This window comes from Podarcis gaigeae (genome assembly GCF_964106915.1).
Source record: "Podarcis gaigeae genome assembly, chromosome: 2".
Classification (NCBI taxonomy): Eukaryota; Metazoa; Chordata; class Lepidosauria; order Squamata; family Lacertidae; genus Podarcis; species Podarcis gaigeae.
In genome coordinates, this window is record NC_139679.1 from 3,358,030 (window position 1) to 3,384,283 (window position 26,254).

The 26,254-nt window shown below is 50.0% G+C and overlaps 1 protein-coding gene across 3 annotated transcripts; it reads left to right on the forward strand.

The window, feature by feature from the left end:
* The first annotated feature begins 9,664 nt into the window (after positions 1-9,664).
* Positions 9,665-25,467, forward strand: NAB2 (NGFI-A binding protein 2). 3 transcript variants are annotated; one of them, XM_083729209.1, is made up of 7 exons: positions 9,665-10,055; positions 13,113-13,878; positions 14,835-14,968; positions 16,988-17,039; positions 19,153-19,279; positions 23,337-23,537; positions 24,700-25,465. In XM_083729209.1, the coding sequence occupies exons 1-7, from the start codon at positions 9,988-9,990 to the stop codon at positions 24,798-24,800; spliced, it is 1,449 nt and encodes a 482-aa protein (XP_083585335.1). In that variant the 5' UTR covers positions 9,665-9,987; the 3' UTR covers positions 24,801-25,465. The 3 variants fall into 3 exon arrangements, with proteins under 3 accessions (XP_083585335.1, XP_083585337.1, XP_083585336.1); XM_083729211.1 differs by having other exon boundaries at positions 9,884-10,055; positions 23,343-23,537; positions 24,700-25,467; XM_083729210.1 differs by having other exon boundaries at positions 9,929-10,055; positions 19,156-19,279; positions 24,700-25,466.
* The last annotated feature ends 787 nt before the right edge of the window (positions 25,468-26,254 follow it).

The window sequence follows — 26,254 nt, forward strand, 5'->3', positions numbered from 1 at the left end:
TTCCATGCTGCTTATCAGTTTGCAGGCCATTATTTAAGGGACTGAGTTCAATCGTTGTTTTTGTTTAGTCGTGTCCGACTCTTTGTGACCCCCTGGACCAGAGCACGCCAGGCACTCCTGCCTTCCACTGCCTCCCGTAGTTTGGTCAAAATTATGTTAGTAGCTTTGAGAACACTGTCCAACCATCTCGTCCTCTGTCGTCCCCTTCTCCTTGTGCCCTCAATCTTTCCCACATCAGGGTCTTTTCCAGGGAGTCTTCTCTTCTCATGAGGCGGCCAAAGTATTGGAGCCTCAGCTTCAGGATCTGTCCTTCCAGTGAGCACTCGGCTGATTTCCTTCAGAATGGAGAGGTTTGATCTTCTTGCAGTCCATGGGACTCTCCAGAGTCTCCTCCAGCACCATAATTCAAAAGCATCAATTCTTTGGCGATCAGCCTTCTTTATGGTCCAGCTCTCACTTCTATACATCACTACTGGGAAAACCATAGCGTTAACTATACAGACCTTGTTTCAGGACTTTTTGGTGTAGGATGTGGGTCATAAATTTAATAAATCTAACCTGAGCTAACCTACTCAGAAGTAAACCCCATTTGATTCAGTGGAACATACTGCCAAGTATTTATGCAGCTTTTAAGTGAAATCCTATGTTTATCTACTCAGCACACCCCAGTGACTTCAATGGGTCTTACGTCTCCTAGGTAATTGGCTCTAGGAGTGCAATCTCAGTCTCTTTCATTTGAAAGGGAATTATCAAGAGAGAGTGCATGAACTGTTCAGAGGCATAACTAACTTATTCACTTCAGGGCGAAATCTTCTCTTGCTTTGTTATGTTCATTGTCCTATTTTCATACCCTGTAAGTCTCCCCAGCAGGGATAATGACTGTCAAGGCTCTGTGAGAACAGCATGTTCACACCCACACTATCTAAAATATATGTCTATGGATAACCCTTGTTCCCGTGCCAAGGTCACATCGCTATCCTACCAGTCCAGCAGTCCAGAAAGAGAGAGACCCTGGCCTCAGAGGAACAAAACAGGATGGAAGTCAGATTAAGAAAGGAAAAGAGACCTTGACCAAAAAAAAGTGCTAGGGTAAGAGACAGGGATTCTTCCTTATTTTTTGTTGCCTTGGAGCACAACAGACCTCACAAGAATTAAGGAGCACATTCTAGCTGAGAAAGGAGCCATTCAACCTGTTTTGATAGTCCAGCCTGATGTACTGTAATTCAAGATGGCTTTCTCAGAAATCCCTCTCTATAACTGGTTTGCTGGTTGAGTTTATTGCTGCAAAAAGTGACTCAACGAAAAAGGAGCTTGATGGGCTCAGTCCGGCACGTCATGAAACAGATACCTGCACTGATAATGATCAGTGGCTACTGTTACCTGAACTTTCTGCTGGTGCATCCCTTTTCCAACAAGAACATACAGTATGTACTGTAAAAGCAAATCTCTTCTTCAAAGAATAACCTTCAAAGGTTGCTACATAAGTGCAGGTGCTTGGGGAATAAAAAGGAACCAGGCAAGATTAACATCCTAGAGTTAAGTGTCCAGTGCTGGCTGAGACACTTTAAGCAAGGATAGTTGTGCAGCTCAGGGAGGGCTGCCGTTGAGTATCAGTGCTCCTGCTTTAAATGCAAAATGTAGCTGTGTCAGTGCTTGGAATGCATCTCCTGATACAGCAGAGGTCTGAAACACAGAAGAGCTGCTGTCAGTGTTGACAACACTGAGGTAGAAGGGCTATTGATCTGACTCAGTACATTTAAGGCTGTTTATGATGTTTTTAACACTGGCAGAGCCAAAGTCCCAATGTTTTCCTCTGGGCAGCTGGAGATAGCTTTTCATGCAATGCTCATAACTGAGAGGCATAGGTACTCTAAGGTGGGATATAGTGCCACCAAGGCATCACAATGTACCATGCATAGATGGATATCTGACTTGGTTCTTTTGCAAAAAAGGTAGGCCTTTGTAGCAAGAGGAATAGCCTAAAGCATGCTTGTGTGCGTAAAATTCATCAAAGCAAGAAAAGGCTTCTTTGTCTTTGGCTTCAGAGTGTGAGAAATTAAGCAAGTGCCTAAGAGCCTTTGTAAGGAAAGAAAGCAACAACCCTACTTCAGAACGGATCTAAATTGCTTTTCCTTTTTGATTCTCTCCGGGAGGCTCATATTAGTGGGAAGGAAAGGCTCAGGGGGTGGACGGCAGCCTTTTCAACAAGCCTATGTGGGATGCAAATGCTTCACAATCCCATCCTTTCAACCCACGTGACCCGGCTCTTTAATGCCAAATATTTTCTTAATAGCATAATTGTCAAGGCCCTTCCCACGTGCTGCCCACTGCTCTGCACTTGGCTTGCTGCACCTGGGTAGGGAATTTCACACTCACTGCGATAGTGGGAGAGGAGGGATAGCTTGTAAACTGAGCTGATGTGAAGTGCTAGGACAGTCCTACTGCACACCCCACGATTGGCCAGCTCTCACAAGAAACCATGAGCTTCTCCAACCTCAGTCTGACCTCAGTCTCTGAGCTCATCCACTTCTCTCTGTTATTCCGACTTGAGTTGCCATATACTCAAGCTTGTGGAAATGTGGCTGAAGTTGGTTCCTAGCGCCTTATTCAACACAGAGCTACATGCATGAACACCCCAAATGAAGAACTGATGTTTATATGCCCCTTCATCCTCAAAATAAACTTTGGTCTACCTTCATCTTGGGTGTATCTCAAAAGGAACAGTTTCTCAGTAGCAGAGATCTATGACTGGCACTCTAAATTATCACTCTAATCATCAGCTCTAAAGAGTTGATAATTTTGGGGATAACTAACTGGAAACTAGTAATCAGATTAGTTGCTTTCATGATACAGTATTCTCAGGAAAGTCTTCATCTGACAGCTGGCCATTCAGATTATTTCAGCTTCAGATGGGAACAGATCAGTTGGCAAAGTTAATTTAGCAAAGTTAACTGATTAAGTAGTTGGAGAAAGTACCTGCAAAGCATTAAAGTAGGCTATCCATGCAACCCTACACATGTTTACCTGGAAGAAAGACCCACTGTTCAATGGGATGCATGAGATAGCAGCTCTAATACATTGCCAAGTTGTACAAATTAATGTCCAAAACTCTTTGTCTGTAATTGTAGGATTGCTGCCCATATACATAACTACAGTTTGTGACACGTATGACTCTCTGATGCCACATATACACTGCACCCATTCCATATTCATCCAGAATAGTATGTCAATCCACTTCTACTACTTCCTTCCCCTCCCCCACATTCTATATGAGTGCACGGGGGTGGGGGGAAACTAGCCACTTCTGATTGTGGGTAACTACTGGTAATCCATGGTTGGTCATCTTGAGTGGGGCAGAGAACACAGAAGCACTGCATTCCAGCTGTAAACATGAGGCATTTCTTCCTCGGTTAGAACTGAGGAAAGAACCCAAGGGTTCCTACATCACACACCCCTCTGCTATGGTGATGCTTCTTCTGAAGAGCATAGGAACTGCTTTATGCTGAACAGGCTTTATAACAGGATTGGGAACCTTTTTTGGCCAGATCCTTCTCTGTCCTCACCTCCCTGGGCCAACTCTAACAAGTGGGTGGGGAAAACCACCTGTCAATCACCTGACATCAAATGATTGACAGGTGGGTTCTCCCACTCACCAGTCAAAGCTCCTTGCGCAGCTCTTCCCAAGGGCCCAATAGCCATATGGATGCTGGGTGCCTGGGAACCGCAGCACAAGGGGTTTTGCTGGCCGTGTGCTTGGTGTTTCCCAAGCACCAAAAACGGGGCTGGTAAAGTTGTTTTTTGCAGTGAACAGCTGCACAGCCAATCCAGCTGTGCCTCTTTCTGTCCCACAAGACGTCAGGTATGGGGAGGAAGAGCATGGTTTGGCAATAAATACAGGCCTCACATGCCAAATTGGGATCTGTACCAGGGCCAACTCTGGCTCACAGGTCAGAAGTTCCCATCTCTGGTCTATACTGACCAGGACGATGATGATTTATTGAATTTATATACAGCCTGGAGGTCTCAGGGCCGTTCACAGGATTTCAGGAAGGAGCTAACTAGCTCCTAACTAGATTTGCTAGCTAAGAGCTTCTGCGTGCAAAGCAGGCGCTCTGCCACTTAGTAACAAGGGGGGCGGACTGCTCTGCTGGCACTTTTTTTGGGGGGGGGGGCAGCACCGTGCAGCTCCACCTCCAGGTCCAGCTTGACCCGGGGCTGGAGAGAGGAGAGTGGGCCGCAAGTTGGCCGCCCTCTCATCGGCTGCGTGGCGCCACGCGAGGATGCTGCCAAGGCAACTTTCTCCGGGTCAGGCGTGAGCAGCGGGCGCCGGGGGCTCCATCCGCGCCCCGCCCCGGGCAGCAGGAGGCTACGCTCCGCCGCTGGAGGGATTCCAGGGCCGCCCTCAACGCCTGCCTGCCTTCCTGTTAGAAGAACGAGATGGTGAGCCTTCAGGAGCGGGGGGGGGGGGGCTAAAAATCTCTCCTTGCTGCTGCTACTGCAGCTGCCCAAACCTCCAGAAATCGGAGAGGGGGATCTGCAGGCCGCCTGTCATTACTTCCTCGCTCCCCATTCGAGAGTATGGGGAGCGGTCCCCGCCTCGCCTCGGGGCTCTTTCGCGCCCGCTCCGCCCCGCGCCCGCTTCCCTGCAGCGCCGGGAGGGGCGGCGAGGCCGCGCGTGGGCGCGCTCCTTTCTGCCAGCCCCGCGAGCAAAGCGCGTCGCGCGCCACTGGCCGCGTGGGAGGCAGGATGTGCGTCAGTCCCGCGCGGGGGAGGCCAGCACGTGGAAGCCAGTCCGACCGCAGCGCTGGTGGGGAGGGAGGCGAGGGCCGGAGCCGGTCCTTTAGGGAGGCGAAAAACAGGATTTTTAAAGGCCCTCAACTTACCTGTCGCTGGCGAGAGCGGCCCATCGGAGGCGATAGAATGGGAAATCCAGACCACCCGCCAATGGCGAATGGTTGAGTTTTGAGTTTGTTTGTTTTTCTAATTGCACTGGAATTGGAGAATTCCTCTCCCTAATATGATTGCCCTCCTGTATCGCGGTGGGAAGGCGCAGACTGAGAAACGTCGGGCCGATGGAAGGCTGATTGTAGCTTACAACAACCCTGTACTGTCAGCCGAAGGAGGACGCTTTTGACCATCACTGTCTTGCTCAATTAGACACTGAACCTCGATTTAAGGTTCTCTTAAGTTAAAGCTGAGTTTCTGCAGTCTCATTTAATTATGGGACTCTTCAGTTTACCACAACATTTCCCAACCTCCATGTTCGCTGATCATCTACAAGTTGAAAGAAAAAGGTTAACCGGGGAGCTAAAATTATTTCAGGACAGTACTTTTAGAAATGCAGCAACTGCTAAGGGTTATTTACTCAACGATACTAAAAAGAAAGAGGCCCACCCAGGGATATTGTGCTCCTGCTGCCTGTGCTTGTGCACACACCTGCCTTGGGCGGTGGGGAGGCGCTAGTCATTACAACCCCAACCTGTATTCCACAGCAAAGTGCGTCCCACACCACTAAAAGGCGCTTTCGTTGCTGCTGCTGCTGCTGCTGCTGCTGCTGCTTTCCAAACAGAAACAGTGGCAACAGCGGCCTGTCCTTTAGGTGCTTCTGTAGTTGCAAGTTAAACCCCGTGGAATCAATGCAGCCAGCAAGGGGCAGTTGCCAGAGTGATGGACCTGGAAGACCAGGGTTCAAATCCCTACTCCACTCTCAAGCTCACAGGCTGGATCTAGACAGGTCAAAGAAGCAATTCGGTTAAACACCTTGTAAACTCATGCAGAGAAACCTGATAGGGAAAGATGGGACTCCACAGCACCAACTGGTGTCACAGTGTTATATTGCATATGCAGCACATATAAAACACTTTTTCTTTACCAATCTAGCGGAGTCCACACTCTCAGCCTAACTTACTTCACAGGGTTGTTGTGAGTATAAAATGGAGAATGGGAGAACCACGTATGCCGTCTTGTGGTCCTTGGAGGAAAGGGGGGACATAAACCTACAAATAAATAATTAAGCAGCTACCTTCCAGAGTCTTGTTTCCACCCAGAACACGGCCAGCTGCAAAGCTTTGGTACTTGGCTGAGTCACTGATTCATAATGATGCCACTTAGGTTGTTGAACTGGCACTGTTGCACACCACCCCAATTTCTGAGCAGTGTAAGATTCCAGGGGTTTCAGGTACATTTACCCAGGGCCTGTGTTTCCTTTTGGAAATGAGGCACAAGAGTGTCTGTGGTGTATTTACGAAATATGGTTTATATAATACACATATTATACAACCTGAGCCTACAGTGGAGGGGCTCACAGCATTCACACGCCAAGAGGGTCCTGCTTCTCCCACAGCTGCAGCCCTGGATTCAGGCAGCCATCAGCCATGGCTCTGACCCTCTCTCTAGCTTGCTGTGTTTTACTGACTGCTGCCTTTACCAGACTGCAACCGTCTACTCCTATCTTCCATCATGGCCAATGTTGAAAACCCAATCCTAAACACTACTCTACTTCAAACTCTGACCTTGGTCTTTCTAACTAACTCAGAGCTGGAGGAGGGTCTCTTCTCCTTGGCTTACTTAAAGGTCCATTATTTTCCCTTAGTTCTTGGTTAATGGCTCATCTCCCAGGTGATTACCTCATGAGGAAACTGGTGTGGCTCATATTTGACCGCAAACTGAATCCAGGAATTCATTGTCCAGCACTCGGTTTAATAACAAGCATTACATTCTAAATCTTACTGGGCCCAGGAATTTAGGGGAGTCTGGAACCCCCTGAACTCATATTGGTATGTTAACTCAAATGCAGGTCCTCCACTGTCCTTGGGACGTGTGCATAGAATTGCAACCCAAATCCTGTTTTTTTCCAAACACCTGCTTGTATGAATACGGCTTGCAGTTCTGACCTGCAGCCTAGCTCTGTAGCATTATTCACAACTGGTTAAAGAAATGAAGCTGGTGCTAGTTCAGCCCTGGTGGCAGATGGGGATTCAGAGCCCCTGCAGAGGTTGTGGGACTCAAGGATGGGCTAGCTTGTGGGCCAGCTTGAGGAGCATTAGCACTTTGAATCTGCCCCCCCCCACCTGGGTAGATGCTGTCACCATGCCTGTGGGAGGTTGCACAGTAGGAACCATATGTTACTGCTCAGGCCTCTCTGAATAGAAACCTTTTCTCAGCAGCTAAAGCTGGTCAGGAGGATCCGGCCTCCACAGAGGCAGCTTCCTGCCTACGCCTTCCTTTGCATGCAGGGAATAGCTCTGACTTCTCTGGGCCTCTGTTGCTTAGAAGTTGGGAGGTTTCTCGGGGCCTGGACATTGCTGAAGGAAGGCAGAAGGGGAGGGCCCCCCAAAATGCAGTGAAAGGGTGGCACAAAAAGTTGCTGAACTTCCGTTGCTACAAAACCCACAATGGACATTTCCTGTGCTGCAAAGAAGATGCAAAAATAAACTCACAATCAATTCCCAGCTGCATGGGGAAAATATAAATTTAGCTTTGGAGGGAGGTGGGAGTCAGAGCTGAGAGGCCAAAGCACGAGGGAGCTTATAGCTGGGGTGGCAGAATAGGGGAGGGGTGGCACAGCATTGGCCTTGCATGCAGGAGGTCCTCAGTTAAGCTCCAGGTAAGGCTGGGAGAGACCCCTGTCTAAAATCCTGGAGAGCCACTGCTAGTCAACTTGCTGAGTTAGATGGACCAACAAACATATTGCGCAGAAGACAGCTTCCTATGTTCCTATAATACTGTTGGTGGGGTACTTTATTCTGATCATCCTTTAGATGCAACTTTTGGGTCTTCAAGTTGTTTCTCTCCTCCTGATTCTTGGTGTCATCTCTATTGCCAAGTTCTCCCCAGAACCTCTGTACATGCTTACCCAATTCAACTGAGCTATATTTACACAAATGCACATTCTTTTCATGCCATGTGGAACAGGCTGAGATGTTGAAGTGAAAGGGCAGGATTTGGCAACTGGCCAATCCCACCCACATATGGCTACACTTTAGGTACAGCGTTCCTCTTTTTGGTGTGAGTACATCTGCAGTGTAAAGATGCAGTCTGCAGGAATGGGGACCTATTAAAGTGGCATTTATGCACTAAATGCATGTGGATATACGACTCATCCCTCTATGTTCTGTGGACATTTCCTCTCATTTACTGAACCCAATACATTGACTACTCATAAGTGTTGCAACATTATAGCCCCTTTTACTACAGCCCCTCCATCCTAGCCCACAAACCTCCAGCAGTTTTCACTTTGCCCTGTGAAATGAAGCCCTAAGTAGGTCCAAGTGTACAAGATCAAAAACAATTCAGGTACCTTTTCTATTGGATTGGATTTGCTACAAGCTGAGTAGCAAGTTTCAGAATGGCTCAGAAAGGTGATTGCTGAAATTCTGCACCTTGCAAGTGGAGAATGCATATGTGCTATTATATGGGGCAAAATATGATATTTTGAAGTGTACATCTTTACGAGACTCTGAGGCTAGTCATTTGTCAATCCATGGAATCTCCAGGTAAAATGAAAGGCTTCAGTCAAAGACTCTTAAAGAGCTGTTGCCAGTCAGATTAGATAACACTGTGCTAGATGGACAAAAAGCCTATTCCTAATGGGCTAGCTATCCAATGTCTAATAATAACTAGATGTAAGCTATTATATTCTGGTATCAAAGTCTCCACTGCAAATTTTCAGTGGAGTCATCCCCACTCTCCCAGTGTAATTCTTTGGGCACGATCAGGTCATTTAAAAAATAATAAAAACTTTTAAGGCATTCAATTTTGCTTTTAAAAAGACAATCCAAAAAAATTTGGAATGAAAGAATAATCCATTAAGCTTGTTTCCAGTAGAGTGGAAATTTGAATATATTCAACTATGGGCATATTTCGGGGGCGGGGCAGGACTTTGTTAGGGGGCAGAAACGACGTGATTGGTCAGTTAGTTAAGTATTTCTATTGTTTTACTCCCTTGCCCATGTATTCAACTACAATGGCACCACCACGGGGAGGCATTTTTAAACAAGAGGAGCATGTATCTCAACGCTGTTCCCATTTCAGTTACCAAATCCTGGCTCTGGCCACTAAAATATTTGTAAAATCATCCAGCAGGATTTTGACAACGAAGAATTTTATAATACACCTCTAACCCCCCCCCCCCGCCTCGGCACCCTTCAATTAACCTTGGAAGCTTGTTCCCCATGGTTTACACGGTCACAGGCACACTTCACCCACGGACGTCCAGTTCACACAATAGCGGGCAGCAGCACGCCCACCTCACTTACATGCGGGACCATGCACGTCACTTGCACTTGCAAACACAACATCGCGCACGTGAAGCCCAAGCACTCAGGGCGGGGTGCGGGTGCGGGATATTGAGCACGCAGCCCCGCCCGCGAAGCCCCGAGCAGGCGCTTCTCCCTTTCTCTCCTGCCAGGTACTCCAAAGTCCTGCACACCAATTTCTCCCAGGCGGGGCGTAACGCACAACGCCCAGAAAAGGGAGCCGGGGCGAAGCTGCCTGGTCGCCGCCCCCAGCCAGCGCGGCGGCGCCGGATCCTAACCCGGAGGAGGAGGCCGGGGACAGCCATGCGGCGAAGCAGCAGCGGCCCGGCCCGCGCGTGGGCAGCGCGGAGGGGCGCGCGCGCGAGGAGGCGGCGTTTTCCTTCGCCGCTGCCGCTTTTCTGGTCCGAGGCAAGAGCCGCCTGCCGCCCCCGACGCCTCCCACGCGCGGCACCAGCAGCAGCAGCAGCTCCGAGCCGCCGCGGCTCCATTGTAAATCCGGCGGCGTGGGAGGCGATTCCGCGCCAGAGGCTCCGCGCCGAGGCGAGGCGAGGAGGAGGAGGAGGAGGAGGAAGGGGGAAGGGGCCGAGGCGCGGCCAGGGACGGACGCGGAGAGCCAGCCCGGCGGACAGGCGCCATCCGACGCCCGGCGCGCACTCGCCTCTCGCCCAGAAGAGGAGGAAGGCGCCGCCGCCGCCGCCGCCGCCAGCGAGGCTCGAAGGCCCCGGGGTCCATGCCCCACCAGCCCGCCCCCCGGGACGCCTGCGAAGGAAGCGCGGCCAGGACGGAGCGCGCGCAAAAGTAAGCGGGGCGCGCGGGAGGGGGAGGGTCGTCTCCCTCGGTTCTCGCCTCTGCCCCGGACTCCGCTCCCGCATCTAGTCAGTGAATTGCCCGCTTAGGAGGCCGGGGGGGGGGGGGACGACGACGTAGATTGAAGGGAGCGGGGCGCGGCGGAGAGAGGAGAGCTGCTGGGACTCCCGGCTTCCGCGAAGGCGCACCTCCTGACCCGAGCCGCTCGGGCTCCCAAGCGGGAGATGCGCGGCCCGGTGCTTCTTCCGTGGCTTCTGCACACGCTCAAACCTGTCATTTTTCTGTCCCTGTTCGCGGGCTAAGGATTGCCCTTCGGGTCCATCTTCCCCAGCACCCCCGCCCTCAAATCTCATCTCAAATTATGCCCAGGGGTCTTTTGAGGTTGGGTTGTAGCATCCTGAATGCACCTAGCCAGGGTTTGGACTGGGAGTATCTGGGGAGGGGCAGGCAGGGCGAATCGTCTTTGGGAGATTGGGGAAAGTGTCTCCTAGGCGCTTCAAAAAGGACTTGGAAGCTTTCCTGGTCAGCTGGAGACAGCAGAAGGAACGTCCCCATAAACTCCCAGTCCGAAATCCTCCTTCCAGAAGAGTATTGGCAGGAAGCACGATGTGGGAGGAGGGCAAGGAAGTTTGGAGCTAGCAGTGCCTTCCCCCCCCCCTGCAAGCTTCATTACCCAGCTCCCTTACACCCCCCCCCCCAATCACTCACATTTCCACATTCCAGCACTTCCCCGTAGCATTGCTCCCGGGAAAAGACACACATAAACACATATGGGGGGGGGGGGAATGGTAGTTTACAGAACTATCCTAAGTGCCCCAGTGCCTTTCATTTTGACCAAGACGGGACAAGGAGTGGGTGTCTGCGGAGTGCGGGTGGGTGTGTTTTAGGGGAGACAAAGAGCATGTGTTTGTGTGTGGCCTCTTCCTAGTTTGCAGAGAAGATCCAAGTAATTTGAGTTTGTTTGAAATGTCCTTGGCTTTAGTGCAGACAGAAGGTCCCATTAGCTATTGGTGGTGCATCAGTGGTGGGGGGGGGGGAGAGCTATAGGTGCATTATGTGTACCTTCATTTCGAGTAATTCAGGGCAGGGACAGAGGACTCTCCCGGCATGCCATGGTCTGAGTGCAAAGTGTGTAAAGGGGTAAAGTAGATGCACTTTGCTGCCTGGGGTGAAGGACAACACCCCACCTCCCATTTCCCATTCCATGCCAATTTTGAACAGGCTCATAGCTGAGTCTTCCTTCCACACCAGGCTTTGCCCCACGACTGAGGGGGCTGCGGCCGCGTGACACCACCATGCTGTACATGCATGAGCTTGGAGGGTGGCCCCTTAATTGAAGGGGGGGGCTTGGCTCCCATGGCCCCGCATAGATGGCGCACGTGTTCCACACTGTGCAATGGGGCAGCATTCTTCACCACTCCTGAGGGCAACAGGCTAGTGTAAGAGGCACAGGGCAGGCCGCATGGCACACCTAGCACTGCCACCCAGTGTTTCAGCTGCAACTCCCCACTCACCAGCACCTGCTCCCTGAGGCATGTGCCCTCAAGCTTGTCTGGCCCTCAAGCTTAGGACTGTTTACGCAGACTAGTCGCAGTTCTCTGGAGTTTTAGGCAGGGGGTATGTCCAGCCCCACCTGGAGGTGCCAGGAATTGAACCTGGGACGTTCTGCACACCCAGCAGTTGCTCTCCCAGTGAGCTGCGACGCTTCCCCAGTTTCAGCATGCATTTCGTGTAGATCTCACTGAATAGGCTCAATGACAGTGCAGAGGAAAAAGTGACATGGGGGGCAAGCTCTTTGCTTTGATGGGAAGATGGCTGTGTGTTACGGTTGGAGGTTGTTGTGTAGGATGTGGGTACGCAAGACGACACTCACTTATTCCAGGCAAATTCATCCAGAGAAAATGCCACCCTCTGGCCTCGGGCTCACAATCACTAATGATGATCCGAATCACAGTCGCAATGTTTTACAGGGTGGCAAGGAGGTGGGAGGTAAACCTCTGGAGTGGGTCGGAGGGGGGGGTCTCTTCCACCCCCTTTATAGAATCACAGAATTGTAGAGTTCGAAGGGATCCCAAGGGTCATCCAGTCCAATCCTCTGTGAAGCAGGAATCTCAGCTAAAGTATCCCTGACAGATGCCCAGCAACCTCTTCTTTAAAACCTCCAAGGATGGAGAGTCCACCATCTCCTGAGGGAGTCTGCTACCAGCACTTAGCATCACAAAGTTCTTCCTGATGTTTAGTCGGAATCTCCTTTCTTGAAACTTGAATCCATTGGTTCGGGTCCTACCCTCCAGAGAAAGAGAAAACAAGCTTGCTCCCTCTTCCATGTGACAACCCTTAAGTTATTTGACAATGGCTTTCCTATCTCCTCTCAGTCTCCTCTTATCCGGGCTAAGCATACCCAGCTCCCTCAACCGTTCCTCATAAGGCTTGGTTTCCAGGCCTTTGATCATCTCGGTCCACCTCCTCTGTGCAGGTTCCTTGCTTAGGACCAGTTCACACAGATAAGTGGTACTTGCTTCTTCTGCACAATCGTCTTCTGTGGTATGATAACCACATGGAGAGACTTCAGTGTGCATTAATAGCTTACATGGGGACAGTCTAATCAAGGGCCTCTGTGTTAGCAGAGTACATAACCATTCACTTGCAGAAAACAAGCACCCCCCTTTTAGGGGCGAATCAGGCCTCAAACCAAATGGATTGTGGGTACAGGTTAAATTATCCATGTTGGTAGAGCATAAGACCCTTAATCTCAGGGTCGTAGGTTTGAGCCCCAGGTTGGGCAAAAGATTTTTGCAATTCAAAGGGGTTGGACTCGATGACCCTCTGGGTCCCTTCCAATTCTACAGTTTTATGATTCTATCATTCCAAACCTGGTTGTGGCTAATAAGCCCCAGCACGTGCTCTCCATTTGTCCACCAGTCCCATGCCTGCCTTCTCTCCTCCTGCTTTGATTAACCATGGGGGCGAGACAAGAGGGTGCGACTTCATCTCTCCGTTTCACCCACCCTTTCTGCCGGCTCACCTCGCACTCTGTCCCTGCTGCAGGCCTCTGGCTATGGCCCTGTCCCTGCCTCGTACCCTGGGCGAACTCCAGCTGTATCGTGTTCTGCAGAGAGCCAACCTCCTCTCCTACTATGAGACCTTCATCCAGCAGGGCGGCGACGATGTGCAGCAGCTGTGTGAGGCAGGCGAGGAGGAGTTCCTGGAGATCATGGCCCTGGTTGGCATGGCAACCAAACCGCTCCATGTCCGGCGCCTGCAGAAGGCCTTGCGGGAGTGGGCCACCAACCCAGGGCTCTTCAACCAGCCAGTGCCTTCCATACCTGTGAGCAGCATCCCTCTCTTCAAGATCTCTGAGTCTGGGGGCCGCAAGTCCCTGACCAACGGGCACACCAGCCCTGGAGAGACCCTCAGCAAAGCCAGCGCTACCTCCCCCGCCAAGAGCCCCTCGGATCCAAGAGAGAAGCTGTCCCCCTTGCCGGCAATTCAGTGGGGCAATCCAGAATCGGAAGAGGAAGGAGGAGCCTCCTCGCCCAGCGAGCACCCCTCACCCGCAGAGCACCTGGATCCAGAGCTGGCACAGGCGGTCTCGGAGGGTGTGGATCGACTGCTGCGCAGCTGCCCCCGTGGCGGCGAGACCGAGCTGAGGACCCTCATGAAGCTGAACAAGAAGCTGGCCAAAGCAGTGGGGCACATCTTCCGGATGGACAGCGGGGACCCTCGCAAAGAGGAAGAGATCCGGCGCCACAGCGCCATCTACGGACGAGGCGAGACCCGGCGATGCGAGGGCAAGCAGCTCACGCTTCATGAGGTGAGCCAAGGAGGCTGGCTGGGGAGGCAGGATTGCTCACCATCAGCCCCTGACTCCTCCAGGCCCAAGCAGAGCTGGCTCAGATCCAGAGTTTGCAGTGGAGCAGCCCTATGCGGTGCACCTGGGGATAACACGTTGTGGCAAGGGGAGTGCATGTCTGCTAGTTAGTATTGTATTGTTTTTAAAATGGGGTTTGGACGCTCCAACTCCAAAGGGAGCTAAATTAGCTTAGAGCCAGGCTTCCTTTTCCCTGAACGGAAGGAGCTTTGATCCGGCAGACACTGCCAGTGGTGGGAGGGTTGTGGGAAGGAATTTCTCCCAGTCCCCTGCAGCTTTCAGGGTAGGTTTTCAGGGGGTTGAAATTGCTTCCTTCACCTTTCCACCCACTGGAAGTATTGCATGAACAGAGTTCTGCCTGGTGATCTGTATATCACAGGCATTTTTTATTCAAGAAACTGGGAATAAAAGATTGATTCTGGATTGTTACAGAAGAGGGGAGTTAGACTTGCTGTTGTTCTTTGTCTGCCCCCTCCACCGCTCCAGCGCCCCTCCAGTCTTCCCAACAGCATTGTTACAATGGGGAACTTTCCTTTAAAAGAGACCTCAAACTGGCAAGCGATTGTGTGGAGTGTGTGCCTGGCACTCCTCACCAACGTTGCCCAGTTGTAAGCCATGCACTGCTCTCCAGATGGCAGTGATTGTCTGCTCTTTGCTCATGAGTTCCCCAAGAACCACAGGGGTAGACAACATGGTGCTCTGTAGGTGTTTTTGTACTCCAGGTCCCACCCTCCGTGCTCGTGGGCCATGCTGGGTAGGGTCGATGGGAGCTGGAGTCCAGCATTGTCCAGCGTTGCCTCCCCTTGCTGTACCCCAAGAGCCCTGCGGAGTCAGTATCCTCATCGCTTCCCTGCCTGCAGCTTCCCCAGAGACTCACTCTGCCCTCTCCATCCTCCCAGCTCACCATCAACGAGGCTGCCGCACAGTTCTGCCTGCGGGACAATTCCCTGCTGCTGCGAAGGGTGGAACTCTTCTCACTGTCACGCCAGGTGGCCCGGGAGAGCAGCTACCTGTCCTCACTTAAGGGATCCAGGTGAGAACCAAACCCTCTCGTTCTTGCTAGTGGTAGAGCCTTGGGGGGGGGGGTGGTTACCTGAAAGTGAGGCTGTGGCCTCCTGCTGTAATGCGACTGTGGGTCAGGGGCGCCAGCTCCTGGGGACTGAGCCCTTCTCCTCCCCCATCCCAGAAGGCAGAGGCGAACCGCAGAGCCGTGTGCAGCGCAGATCCAGTGGCTGGCTCTTCCTCCTCATCCTCCTGCTGTGAAGCAGCCTTCTGCTGGTGGCAGCGCCAAGAGGAGGCGGATCAGGAGCCACCAGCCACTGAAGTGACGTTGCCCCCCCCCATTGCCCTCGCAAGCTGGCGCCTCTGCTGTGAGGCAGGGTTGGGAGATGGTTCAGCAAGCAGCTAAAGATTCTCTGCCTGGTAGGGTGGAGAGCCTTTTCTTCTATTTGAACCCTCCCCAGCTGTCCTTCCAGATTGGCAAGAAGGGAGGCGTCAATGCCTACTTTAGTTAAAAGTAAATACAACCAAAGCTCTTGTTTATCTGGAAACACAGATTTCTGATCTAGAAGCCCTGTCCCCTAATTCCTGATAGGTGAGGATGCTTTGCCATTGCTCAGTGACAGAAGAATGTTTCTAATTATTATTTTTCCTGATATTTTTTGTGCCCCAACATCACAGAGACCTGGACTGAGCTTTGCTGGGTCCTGGGACAAAGTGAGTTCTGCCGAGGGATGTCCACCTGGCCTGTTTATCTCACCCCCTGGCAGGGCCTTTTCTGCAGTGACACCCCAATTTTGAAATACCCTGACTAGTGGTGTCAACATTAGAATATTTTCAATGCCAGATTAAGACTTACTTGTTTGCCCAGATAGAGCAGTGCCTAGTGGGTGGCGCAGGTGGGGCTCCAATGCTCTCCCAGCTTCCCAAAACTTTAACTTGTCCCCCTTTTGGCAGATGGTAGTGATTGAGTATTGGGAAGCCAGGAGAGCAACAGAGCCCCACCTGTGCCTCCACACTGGCTGCTACTGCCCAGATATTTTACAAGGTCTATATTTGTATTTTATCTGCTTTTTGCCTGTTAGTTTGTTTTATGATAGATTATGCTTTGCTTCAGTTGTATTTTGTTGTTGTTGTTAGTATTATATACTGCCTCGGGACCTGTTTGGATGAAGGGCAGAAACTTTAAAAATGAAGAGCTGCTTCCCCACTGCTCCAAATAGTAGTTTGGGCACCCGGGAAATGGGCTTGGCACTCTTTGGCAAGTGGAGCTGACCCAGCTGTGACTGTGCAGTACATGCACATTCTGCCACCCTTTCTGCTTATGGCCGTTGCTGCTGCTCTCACTCATGGAATGCCCTGGTTCAAATGTAAGAGGAATCCATTGTTTGGCGCTGAAGGTCAGGGCCTTGCATGAGCCTCTGGTTTGCAAGCACTCCCTCCACACCCCTCTCCTCCTTCTGTGCATGTGCAAAGAGATCAAAAGCTTCAGCGTTCACTTTTGAACTAACCACAGTTCGCAGTTATGTCCAAACTTGAGGACCCGTGGTTTGTTCTAATTGCGGCAAGTTATCAAACCCAGAGCATCAAACTGTAGATCACAGATTCCCAATGTAACAGAGAACTGTGATTAGTTCAAAAGGGAAAGGGGAGGGCACAAATCCAACACCCACCGCAACACGTTCTCGTGGTTTCCCATTACAGTGGAATCAATGTGGCAGTTAATGGGCAAAAAGAGTTTATCTGTGTGATATTGTAGGTGCCCAACGTCTCACTTAAACAGGCCCTCAGCTGCTGTGCCTGCAACATTAATATGCCTGCAGCATCCCAGGCTGCAGAATCCTGTATGCGCTAAACTGGCATGTTCAGGTGAGGGGCTCAGTTTAAATGTAGGAAGGCATGCAACGTTATATGGCTGAGTTCCTCACTACCTGGCAGTATGTTTAAATCATTCTTGATACCTTTTTGACTTCTTCAGTGCCCAGGCCAGGGACGAAATCCTGGCCCGTTACCTAGCAGAGTGTTCTGACTCCATTGTGTCTTTTGTCCTCAGGCTGCATCCGGATGAGAGCGGTTCTGGGCAAGCCAAGCGCTTCAAGCAGGAGGTAAGCTGCAGAGCCAGCCCAGTTGTGCCTGCATGAGATTGCAAGGATCATGAATGGGAAGCCCTGTGGATCCCCCGAGAAACTGCTACATAAATGGTGGTGGTGATTCACGTGTTCACACACATAGAAACTGGCAAGTCTATGGTACGATGGACCAGGGGAAAGCACTCACTTTGCAGGCAGGAGATCCCCAGCTGAATCGCCAGCATGGAGGTCTCTTGCCAGTCAGAGCAGAGACAGTGCTCAGCTAGATCAGGGGTCAGCAAACTTTTTTTGGAGGAGGCCGGTTCATCGTCCCCCAGACCTTGTGGTGGGTTGGACCTCGCTTGCAGGCGCACACGCGTCAAAGGGAGCTTCTCTCCCCCAGCCCCTCCCCTCCCCCTGCTTACCTATGCTGCTGCCATCGGCGCTGCGCTCTCCCAACCGCGGCTCCTGTGCCTGCCCTTGTGAGCGGTGGAGGGACGAGCGGCCCAAAAGGGCTGGCTGGCTCCGGAGAGGCGCTGCCCAAAATGGCGCTCAGCCAGCTCAGCCCAGCCCCCTTCCTGCACTACAAAAATGTGAGTCATTTTGGACTCACAGCTGTCCATAGAGGCACAGGTTAATTCTGTGTCTAGGGCAGCTCTCTACCAGCTCCATCTGGTACGCAGGCCGAGACCCTACCTGCCCGCAGACTGTCTCGCCAGTGGTGCATGCTCTAGTTATCTCCCGCATGGACTACTGCAGTGTGCTCTGTGTGGGGCTACCTTTGAAGGTGACTCAGAAATTATAACTAATACAGAATATGGCAGCTAGACTGGAAACTGGGAGTGGCCGCCGAGACCATATAAAACCAGCCCTAAAGGATCTTCACTGACTCCCAGTACCGTATGTTTCCGAGCACAATTCAAAATGTTGGTGCTGACCTTTAAAGCCCTAAACAGCCTCGGCCATGAATACCTGAAGGAGTGTCTCCACTCCCATTGCTCAGCCTGGACACTGAGGTCCTCCTCTGAGAGTCTTCTGCTCACTGCAAGAAGCCAAGTTACAGGGAACCAGGCAGAGGGCCATCTCGGTAGTGGCACCCTCCCTGTGGAACGCCCTCCCAGCAGATGTCAAACAGATAAACAGTTATGTGATTTTAAAAAGACACCTGAAGGTGTCTTTAGGGAAGGAAACTTTAGGGAAGTTTTTAGTTTTTAGTGTGTGATGTTGTATTGTACTTTTACAATTTTTTCTTGGGAGCTGCCCAGATTGGTTGGGGCAACCCAGTCAGATGGGAGACATGTAAGTAAGTAGGTAAATAAATTAGTAGTAGTAGTAGTTTAGAGTTCATTTCATCAGATCTCTGAAATATTATCCTCAGCTGTAACATAAGCTGCAGCTGCAGGTACACATGTGGGGCTGGAATCATAAGCAGTGGGATTAGAGAATAATTAAATGCAAAAAGTACTGGTCATAGTGACAATTCAATTAAAGCTGGAGCCTCTGCCGAAATAAGCTTCCTGGCTCTGACTGACTTTTCCCTAGCAAGGTTCGAAGCTAGAGAGCATCCACCCGCCCTTAAGCCTCCCCAGCTGGCCTCTCCTGCCCTGTCCCATCCTGGGCCTGCCTTCCAACACCCCTTCCCCAATCTGATTCAGGGCTCTGGGGGACACGCAGGAGACAGTGGAGACGCTGTGACTGCCGTATCTCTTGCAACATCAGGAGATTTGGGGCCAAACTAAATGGGTCATTAAATATGTACAGGGGTCTAATGTGCATTTTTATCTTTCAATAGCAGCTGCAGTGTGGGGGTGGGTGGGGGCGGTTAACCCTTTCCATGCATCCATCTCTTCCCGTGAAGCCATTAGTCTCACGTGGGACAATTCCATTGTGTCAACTGTTGGTTGAGCATTAATTCCCTTCCCCAGACACCACAGTCCCATTTCTGCTTGAGCATGGGGTATAGCTGACATTTGCAGTTAAAATAAAGTGCACATTGAACAGTTGCATGCATTTCAAGTCACTTTTAAGTGAATGGTCTCCAGCATTGAATCTGACAAACCTAGTGGGGGATGTGTTTACGGTGGAGGCAAAGTCTTTTGCCAAAGGACTATACGCCCAGCTTTAATGCCTGCCTCCCTTGTCCTTCCAGCAGGTTGCTGAGCACAGCCGTCCTGAACTTCCCTTGGTCTGCGAACCCTTCCTTCCTCAGTACCGGTCCAGCGTGGAGGAAGACACAGCCAGCTTGTCAGGGGAAAGCTTAGATGGACACCCACAGGGTGAGTGGACTGAGCTCCAATTAAATGTTCCAGCTGCATGGAGAAGTAAATTAGGGTGCCTCAAGACTGTCACTGTTTTGTGGGGTGGGTGCAAGTAAGTTTAGGTTTGTACTGTTTTGTTTTTTATAATTTTTATTTAGAGCATCCGTACCTTGCTTTTTAGCCAAAAAGGCTCCAAGAGTGGATTACATGCAGTTAATTCAAACAGGTAGTACCTGCCTGCAGACTTACTATCTAAAAACCACAACAAGTAAAGAAACGGGCAAAGAGGGAAGAGGGAAAAAGCAAATTCGGGCACCAATTCCTAAATAGTAGTTCATATAATGATCAGCTGTCAGGGAAACAGCTCAGGGGCAGGAGGTCTGATGGATTAGAGTCCAGAAATGGCTGAAATCCAGAAAAAATAGTCTGTTTTCCTGCAACAAATCCACTTTTTTAAAAAGTACAACTTTTTGAAGCTTGGAAAGTGACTGGTAAATGTATTGAAAAATGTGGGATGAACAAATGACGTAACAGGAGGACATATAAAACACCATGCCAGCAAATCAGGAAGAATGCAGGGCGAATCTTCATTGCCATATAATAACCCCACAAACAAATCCGAACAAATGCTCAATAGAAACTGGATCTAGAATCTAACCTCCATGTAAGCTTTGGGTGAGCAAATTGGGATGAATGCTGAATAAACAGGCCCCCTGGATCTCATGCCCTTTAGCCATGGGGCCAGAAGAAGTCTCCTAGACTCACAGGCAGGCTCAAATACCCTTCCTTTGTGTTGGAGCTCTGATTCTTTTGCCTTTTGTTTGTTTGCTCTTTCTAAACTTGGAACATGTGTTGACTTGTACATAATTTGGAATCATATTCTGTGGCTCACAGACTTTGCACAACAGCACTAAGTTCTGTCTGATTTTGACTTCATCCTGAATGCTTTCTGCATTTTGCCACCTCAGATTCTTCATGTGCACAGACCTTTCCCTCGCCAAACAATACAGATATTTTGAGCTTTGATTTTTTTTAAAAACCCTTGAGTATCAAAACCTACTCTTTTAGGCATATTTGTGTTTCCTAAAAGCCACCTCAGTGTCCTAACTGCCGTTTTCCAGAGGGGCTGTGGATTTTGGGCGGCAGAAAATTCTCAGTACCCTGACAAAACCAGCAGCCCCAGGGCGTTTATTAGAGGGATATGCAGCAGTAGGTTGGCTTTAAAACCAGCTTTTCATTTCTGTTGAAGAAACCTTCTGTGTTTCCTTCTCAGAACTATGACAACTTTCTCTCTGAAATGCAAACCATGTCATGTACATCCCTAAGACTTTATTCACTCACTTTATATTCCATCTTTCTGCACAGAGCAGCCAAGACTTGCTTGGCAACTCTCAGAAGATTCCAAGAGATTAGAAAGGGATCCCATAGCTCAGAGATAGAGCGCCTGCTCTCCCTACAGAAGGTCCCAGGGGCAGCTGTCTTGCAGGACAGCCTTCTCAAATCTGCTGCTCCAGATGTTGTTGGGCTCACAGCTGCCATCATCTCTGGCCTCTGGCAATGCTGACTGGGGCTGATGGGAGTCAGAGTCCAGCAGCAGCTGGAGAAGGCTGAGTTAGAATAACCTTGTGTAGCAGGACACATGCCTGAGATCCTGGAAAGTCACTGCCTGTCAGAGCAGATCAGCCTTCCCGTACTTGCCCCCCACCTGGCAGTTTTGACTGCGACTCCTTCACCTTGAACCATTGTCGTATTGTCTAAGGCTGATGGGAGTTGTAGCCCTAAACATCTGGAGAGCCAGCAGATGGGTAATGCTAGAATGGACAGTGCTGGGCTTTGCAGATCTGACTCAGGGCAGCTTCACCTGTTCAGAGACACAGCCAGAGAAAATAAAGATGGACACATTAAGACCAAAGGCTTTCTAACCTTTGGTCCTCCACATAGTGCTGGATTATACCTCCAGACCTGGCTGGCTGCATCTGAGGGGAGATGCGGTCCGACAGCATCTTTCAATACCACAAGTTCCCCCTTCCTGTTTTGCACTTTTCAATCGCCACTTCTGATTTGGCATTCCAGCAACTCCTCCTGTAATTCTGATAAGAGCACCGCAAAGCGTTGCAAGTCTCAGCAGGGAGGTGCCCCGGGTGCCATCGTTCTGAGGTGCCAAACTGACGTCATTGACGGGATCAGGTTCGTTGGGGCTAGGCCTCATGTGGGCAGGGAGCTGAACGGCAGCCGAGTTCCCATGAACATAGAGGTCTTAAAGGCATGTGACCCCTGCCTCGCGCAAGTCTCGGGGTGCTGCTCCTGTTCTCCTCAGCAGCTCCCACCATAATAGGGAACCTGCCTGGTCGCATCCCCAGCTTATGTGAATGGGTTTCTGTTTTCTGAATAGAGGATAATGTGTTCTCTGGACCATGGTGGTTGACCTGTGCCCTTCCAAATGTTACCCCAGTGCCCTTTCGTTGTTTCTCCTAGATAATGCAGATGCTGTTTAGTTGTAGATTAATAGGTTTTATGTGACTAATAATAATATAATAATAATAATTTTTTATTTATACCCCGCCCTCCCCAGCCAAGGCCGGGCTCAGAGCGGCTTACAAGCAATAATAAAAACAAGATGAATGATTACAAACTTAAAAACAAAAATAAAACACAACAATTAAAATAATGGAACATTAAAATATTAAAATGTAGCCTCATCGCAGGAGGAGAAGGAAAAGAAGGGGGGAAAAAAGAGAGAGAGAGGGGGGGGGAGGGAGGGAATCAAACTGGCTCCAAGCCAAAGGCCAGGCGGAACAACTCTGTCTTACAGGCCCTGCGGAAAGAAATCAGATCCTGCAGGGCCCTGGTCTCATGAGGCAGAGCGTTCCACCAGGCTGGAGCCAGAGTTGAAAAGGCCCTGGCTCTGGTCGAAGCCAATCTAACTTCCTTAGGGCCTGGGACCACTAGGGTGTTGTTATTTATGGACTTTGAGGCTCTCCGTGGGGCATACCAGGAGAGGCGGTCCCGTAGGTACGAGGGTCCTAGGCTGTGAAGGGCTTTAAAGGTCAAAAGCAGCACCTTAAATCTGACCCTGTACTCCACCGGGAGCCAGTGCAGCTTGAAAAGCACTGGGTGAATATGCTCCCATGGCAGAGACCCCGTGAGGAGCCTCGCTGCAGCATTCTGTACCCGCTGGAGTTTCTGGGACAGCTTCAAGGGCAGCCCCTCGTAGAGCGAATTACAGTAGTCAAGCCAAGACTAGATCAACTAATTACTATGCATAATTTAGGAAACACATGAAGTGCCAGTGGAAAACATGATTTAAATTATTCAAATCATCTGGGTCCACTCCCTCCCCCCGTGATTTTAATTGATGTGCCCTGGTTGAATTGTATGCAAGAGTTTCATAATAGTACTATAATATTTATTATTTTTACCCCATCCGTCTGACTGGGTTACCCCAGCCGCTCTGGACAGCTTTCAACATATATAAAAACATAATAAAACATTACACATTAAAAGCTTCCCTATATAGGGAATTCTTTATCTGACAGGATTGAAAAAAGCTGGAAGGTGTGTTCCCCTTGTATTTTTGGTCCCACCAAACATAAACTGATCCAGGAAACAGTGCTGCCCATTTCTACTCTAGGTATCTTCAACCTTTTTAGACTTAGGACCCACTTTTAACCCAAACATGCATTTGGGGACCCATTCCGTATGTTTGCATGGTGTTCCTGTTGCAACCTACCTTGGATCAGGCTGCTCCCACCTGTTGAAGAACAGTGTTCTGCTCTGTATCTCACTTGCAGAATGTGCGTCCTGCAAGAACAGAATCCCTACTCAATCTGCCTCCCTCAGTGATTCCAGTCTTTAAGAACCTATTCTAAGCTCCATTTCTTGACCATGTTAGAGCAGGATAGACAATGGGGACTTGGCTTTTCTGTGTCTAGGTTACTCCTAGTTCTTATCGTAGCTTTTGTTTGGAAGAGATTCTAAGTTCTGGAGTAGATCGGGTTATTCTGTTGACTCAATCCATTTTCGCACAAGTTCGCACCGTCCTCCAAATTGATTTCCCCCTCCCCCTTTTCTGCAGCAACAGGATCCTGTCCTCGGCTTACACCACCCCCCAACGCTGCCCCTGACACACTTCTGAGCCTCCCGCCCCATGGACTATGGAGTCGTCATATCCTGCAGCAGACTCTGATGGATGAAGGGCTGCGTCTGGCCCGGCTGGTGTCGCACGAGCGGGTTGGACGGCTCAGCCCCTGCCTGCCAGGGAAGCCCCCAAGCCAAGGTAAGAGGCTTCCTCTCCCAGGACTTTATCGGGCAGCACAGGCCTGGGATAGCAAGAGCAGCCTTGCCCATCAGCTTCGCTAAACTACTAAGTGGGCACCACAGCTAGGATAGCAACGGGCATATAGAATCAGAATTGTAGAGATGGAAGGGACCCTGAGGGTCATCTGGTCCAACCCCTGCAATGCAGGAATCTCAGCTAAAGCATCCATGACAGGTGGCCAATCAGCTTCTGCTGAAAAACCTACTTGGAAGGAGAGTCCACCACCTCCCGGGGGAGACTGTTCTATAGGCAAACAGCTCTTGCAGCCAGAAAGCTTTTCCTAATGCTTAGTCAGAAAGGACAAGGAGCCTTCACAAACACTGCCTAGCTGGGCTTAGTCAAGAAAGGCATCATTAAATCAAGAAAATGCAAAATACATGAATGTCTGGCAAGACTAACTTTGATGGCTTCCAAAACACAGTTTTGGGCACAGCAAAATCTCAATAGCCACATTAAGCTCAAGATCATCATGCTACCTTATATTGGTTATTACTATGTCGCAAGGAGATGCAGGAATAAAAGCAGCGTGTCATAGATTTTGTGCCTGCCAAATTCTTTTTGTTTCATTAATCAAGGGGGCTTCCAGGCTGATGCTGTTTTAGGGTGGGATTCAGTCACATACTGGCAAATTCAGGTTGTGCAACTAAAGCCGATTTGGACCTCTTGCAGAAAAGGTTGGATGTTTTGCGACAAGGAATGCGACAAGAAAATGCACTGCCAAGTGTAGGATAATGATTGGGTGATGCGATGTTGTATAACCTCCCCACAAACAAATTACAACGAATGCTTAAGAACAGGAATGTCTGGAAGCACCCTAAGAGTAAGCTTACATGAGCAAAATAATTTTTGACGGCAAAGTCCACCGTGTGGTGATCTTTCCTTGTGGTCACTGGAGAATGGCAGGGAAAACTGAGGGGATGGTGCTTCAGAGCTCCATCTCTAAGGGTATAACCTTTGGAACCACCCAAAAAAATACATTGTGCCTGTGGGGATGTGCAACTGAGGGGAAGCCCACAGTTGTGGCGGGAGCTCCTTGCTACTTGAAGTTAATAACAACAGAAAAAGAGGCCAAGGACAGGAAATTGCATATTTCTGCCTGACTTTCAATTTCTCATTTTAGAGTTCGGGGAAAATCTTTCTGAGCGGTGCCAGCCCCCAGCAGCACAGGCTGAAGCTAGAAGAAACAGCATCAAGGTGGAACCGGATACCAACCGGCAATGAGCAGCAGGTGACTTGTGGCTCAGTCGCCAAGCAATAACATGCCAACCAGCTCTGAACATCAGACTCTGGCAAGGGAGAGGGTCGCAATTCTCCCCATCACCACAAGGAGGCGTGCTTGGTTTCCTCAACAGAGCAAGGCTACCATATTAGCACAACACATTTTATTACTCCTGGTTCTCGTCACAAAATGGAGAACCTGCCTCTCCCCCTCCCTATTAACTATGTAAGATGTTGGGGGCCATCCTCACTACAGGCGATAGCCATGAGCTCAGGGAGACCCAATCTGTGGCTGGCTTTGCCCTGTGAAAGGCAACTGGAAGGTCAGCCTCACCCACAGCCTTTTGCCCCTCATGAAGCCTGGAACTCTGGGGTACATAGCCATAAAAACACAAAACCCCACACCAATACACTTTGAGCCCTGAATAGAAAGCTGATTCGATTTCTCAGACACAAGCATTGATTACACTGGGCAACAATTTTTTACTTTTTGAATGTTGTCTAGATTTCTACAACTGATTTAGGGTATTTTTGCACTGCTGAATCAGGAAATGGCATCCGTTTCTCTCCATCAGGTCAGGTTTTCTGTAAACTGAATGGTGGGCATTGATAAAGGTAAGTACACGTAAATTGCATGTTGCTTCACCATTTTTCAAACTTCAGGGCTTGAACTTCTGTTTCTTGGAAGTCCTGGAATGCTCAGCGGCAGGGAGGTCTCTCTTCAGAGTCCAACAGTAGTCAGCCATCATGACTGTGTCCCAGTGACCCTGATACCTGGTTTCTATCTCTTTCATGTCCTGATGGAATCTTTCACCCTGCCCGTCACTCATTGAACCCAGGTTCTCAGGAAACCGGTCCATATGTGAAAATAGGTAGTGCATCTTGACGCTCGTGTTGCAGCCCAGGTTTCTGAAAGCAGTCAGCATGTTGTTGACAAGTTCTGCGTAGTTTCTGGCCTTATTGTTGCCAAGAAAGTTCTTCACTACCAGAACAAATGCCTTCCACGCTTCCAGTTCCACTTCGTTCACTGAGTTTCCGAACTCTGGATCTCTGATGAGCTGATGGATCTGAGAACCGTCAAAGATGCCAGCTTTCAACTTCTCTATGGTCAATCCTGGAAAAGCCTGGCACAAGTAAGTGAAGCAGTCAACATCTTTGTCCAGAGCCTTGGTGAACTGCTTGATTAAGCCAAGCTTGTTGTGCAGTGGTGGGAAGAGTATTCTGTCCCTGTCCACCAGAGGGTCGTTGATGACGTTCCTTTCTTTGCAAGGCACCAATTCCTCCCGCACAGGCCAGTCCTTCTTCGTGTAATGCTGAGCACGGTCCCTACTATCCCACATGCACAGAAAACATGGGTACTTGGTGAAGCCAGACTGTTGTCCCAACAAAAAGTTCACCATCTTCAGGTCAACACAAATAAACCACGTCTGCTGATCATAACCAATTTTCTCCAGCAC

Bases quoted from the DNA above. Each gene is read 5' to 3' on its own strand.
- NAB2 (XM_083729209.1), top strand. From the start codon at position 9,988: ATGCCCCACCAGCCCGCCCCCCGGGACGCCTGCGAAGGAAGCGCGGCC. The intron at 10,056-13,112 runs GTAAGCGGGGCG...TCCCTGCTGCAG, and splicing joins AGGACGGAGCGCGCGCAAAA to GCCTCTGGCTATGGCCCTGT. The intron at 14,969-16,987 runs GTGAGAACCAAA...TTTTGTCCTCAG, and splicing joins TCCTCACTTAAGGGATCCAG to GCTGCATCCGGATGAGAGCG.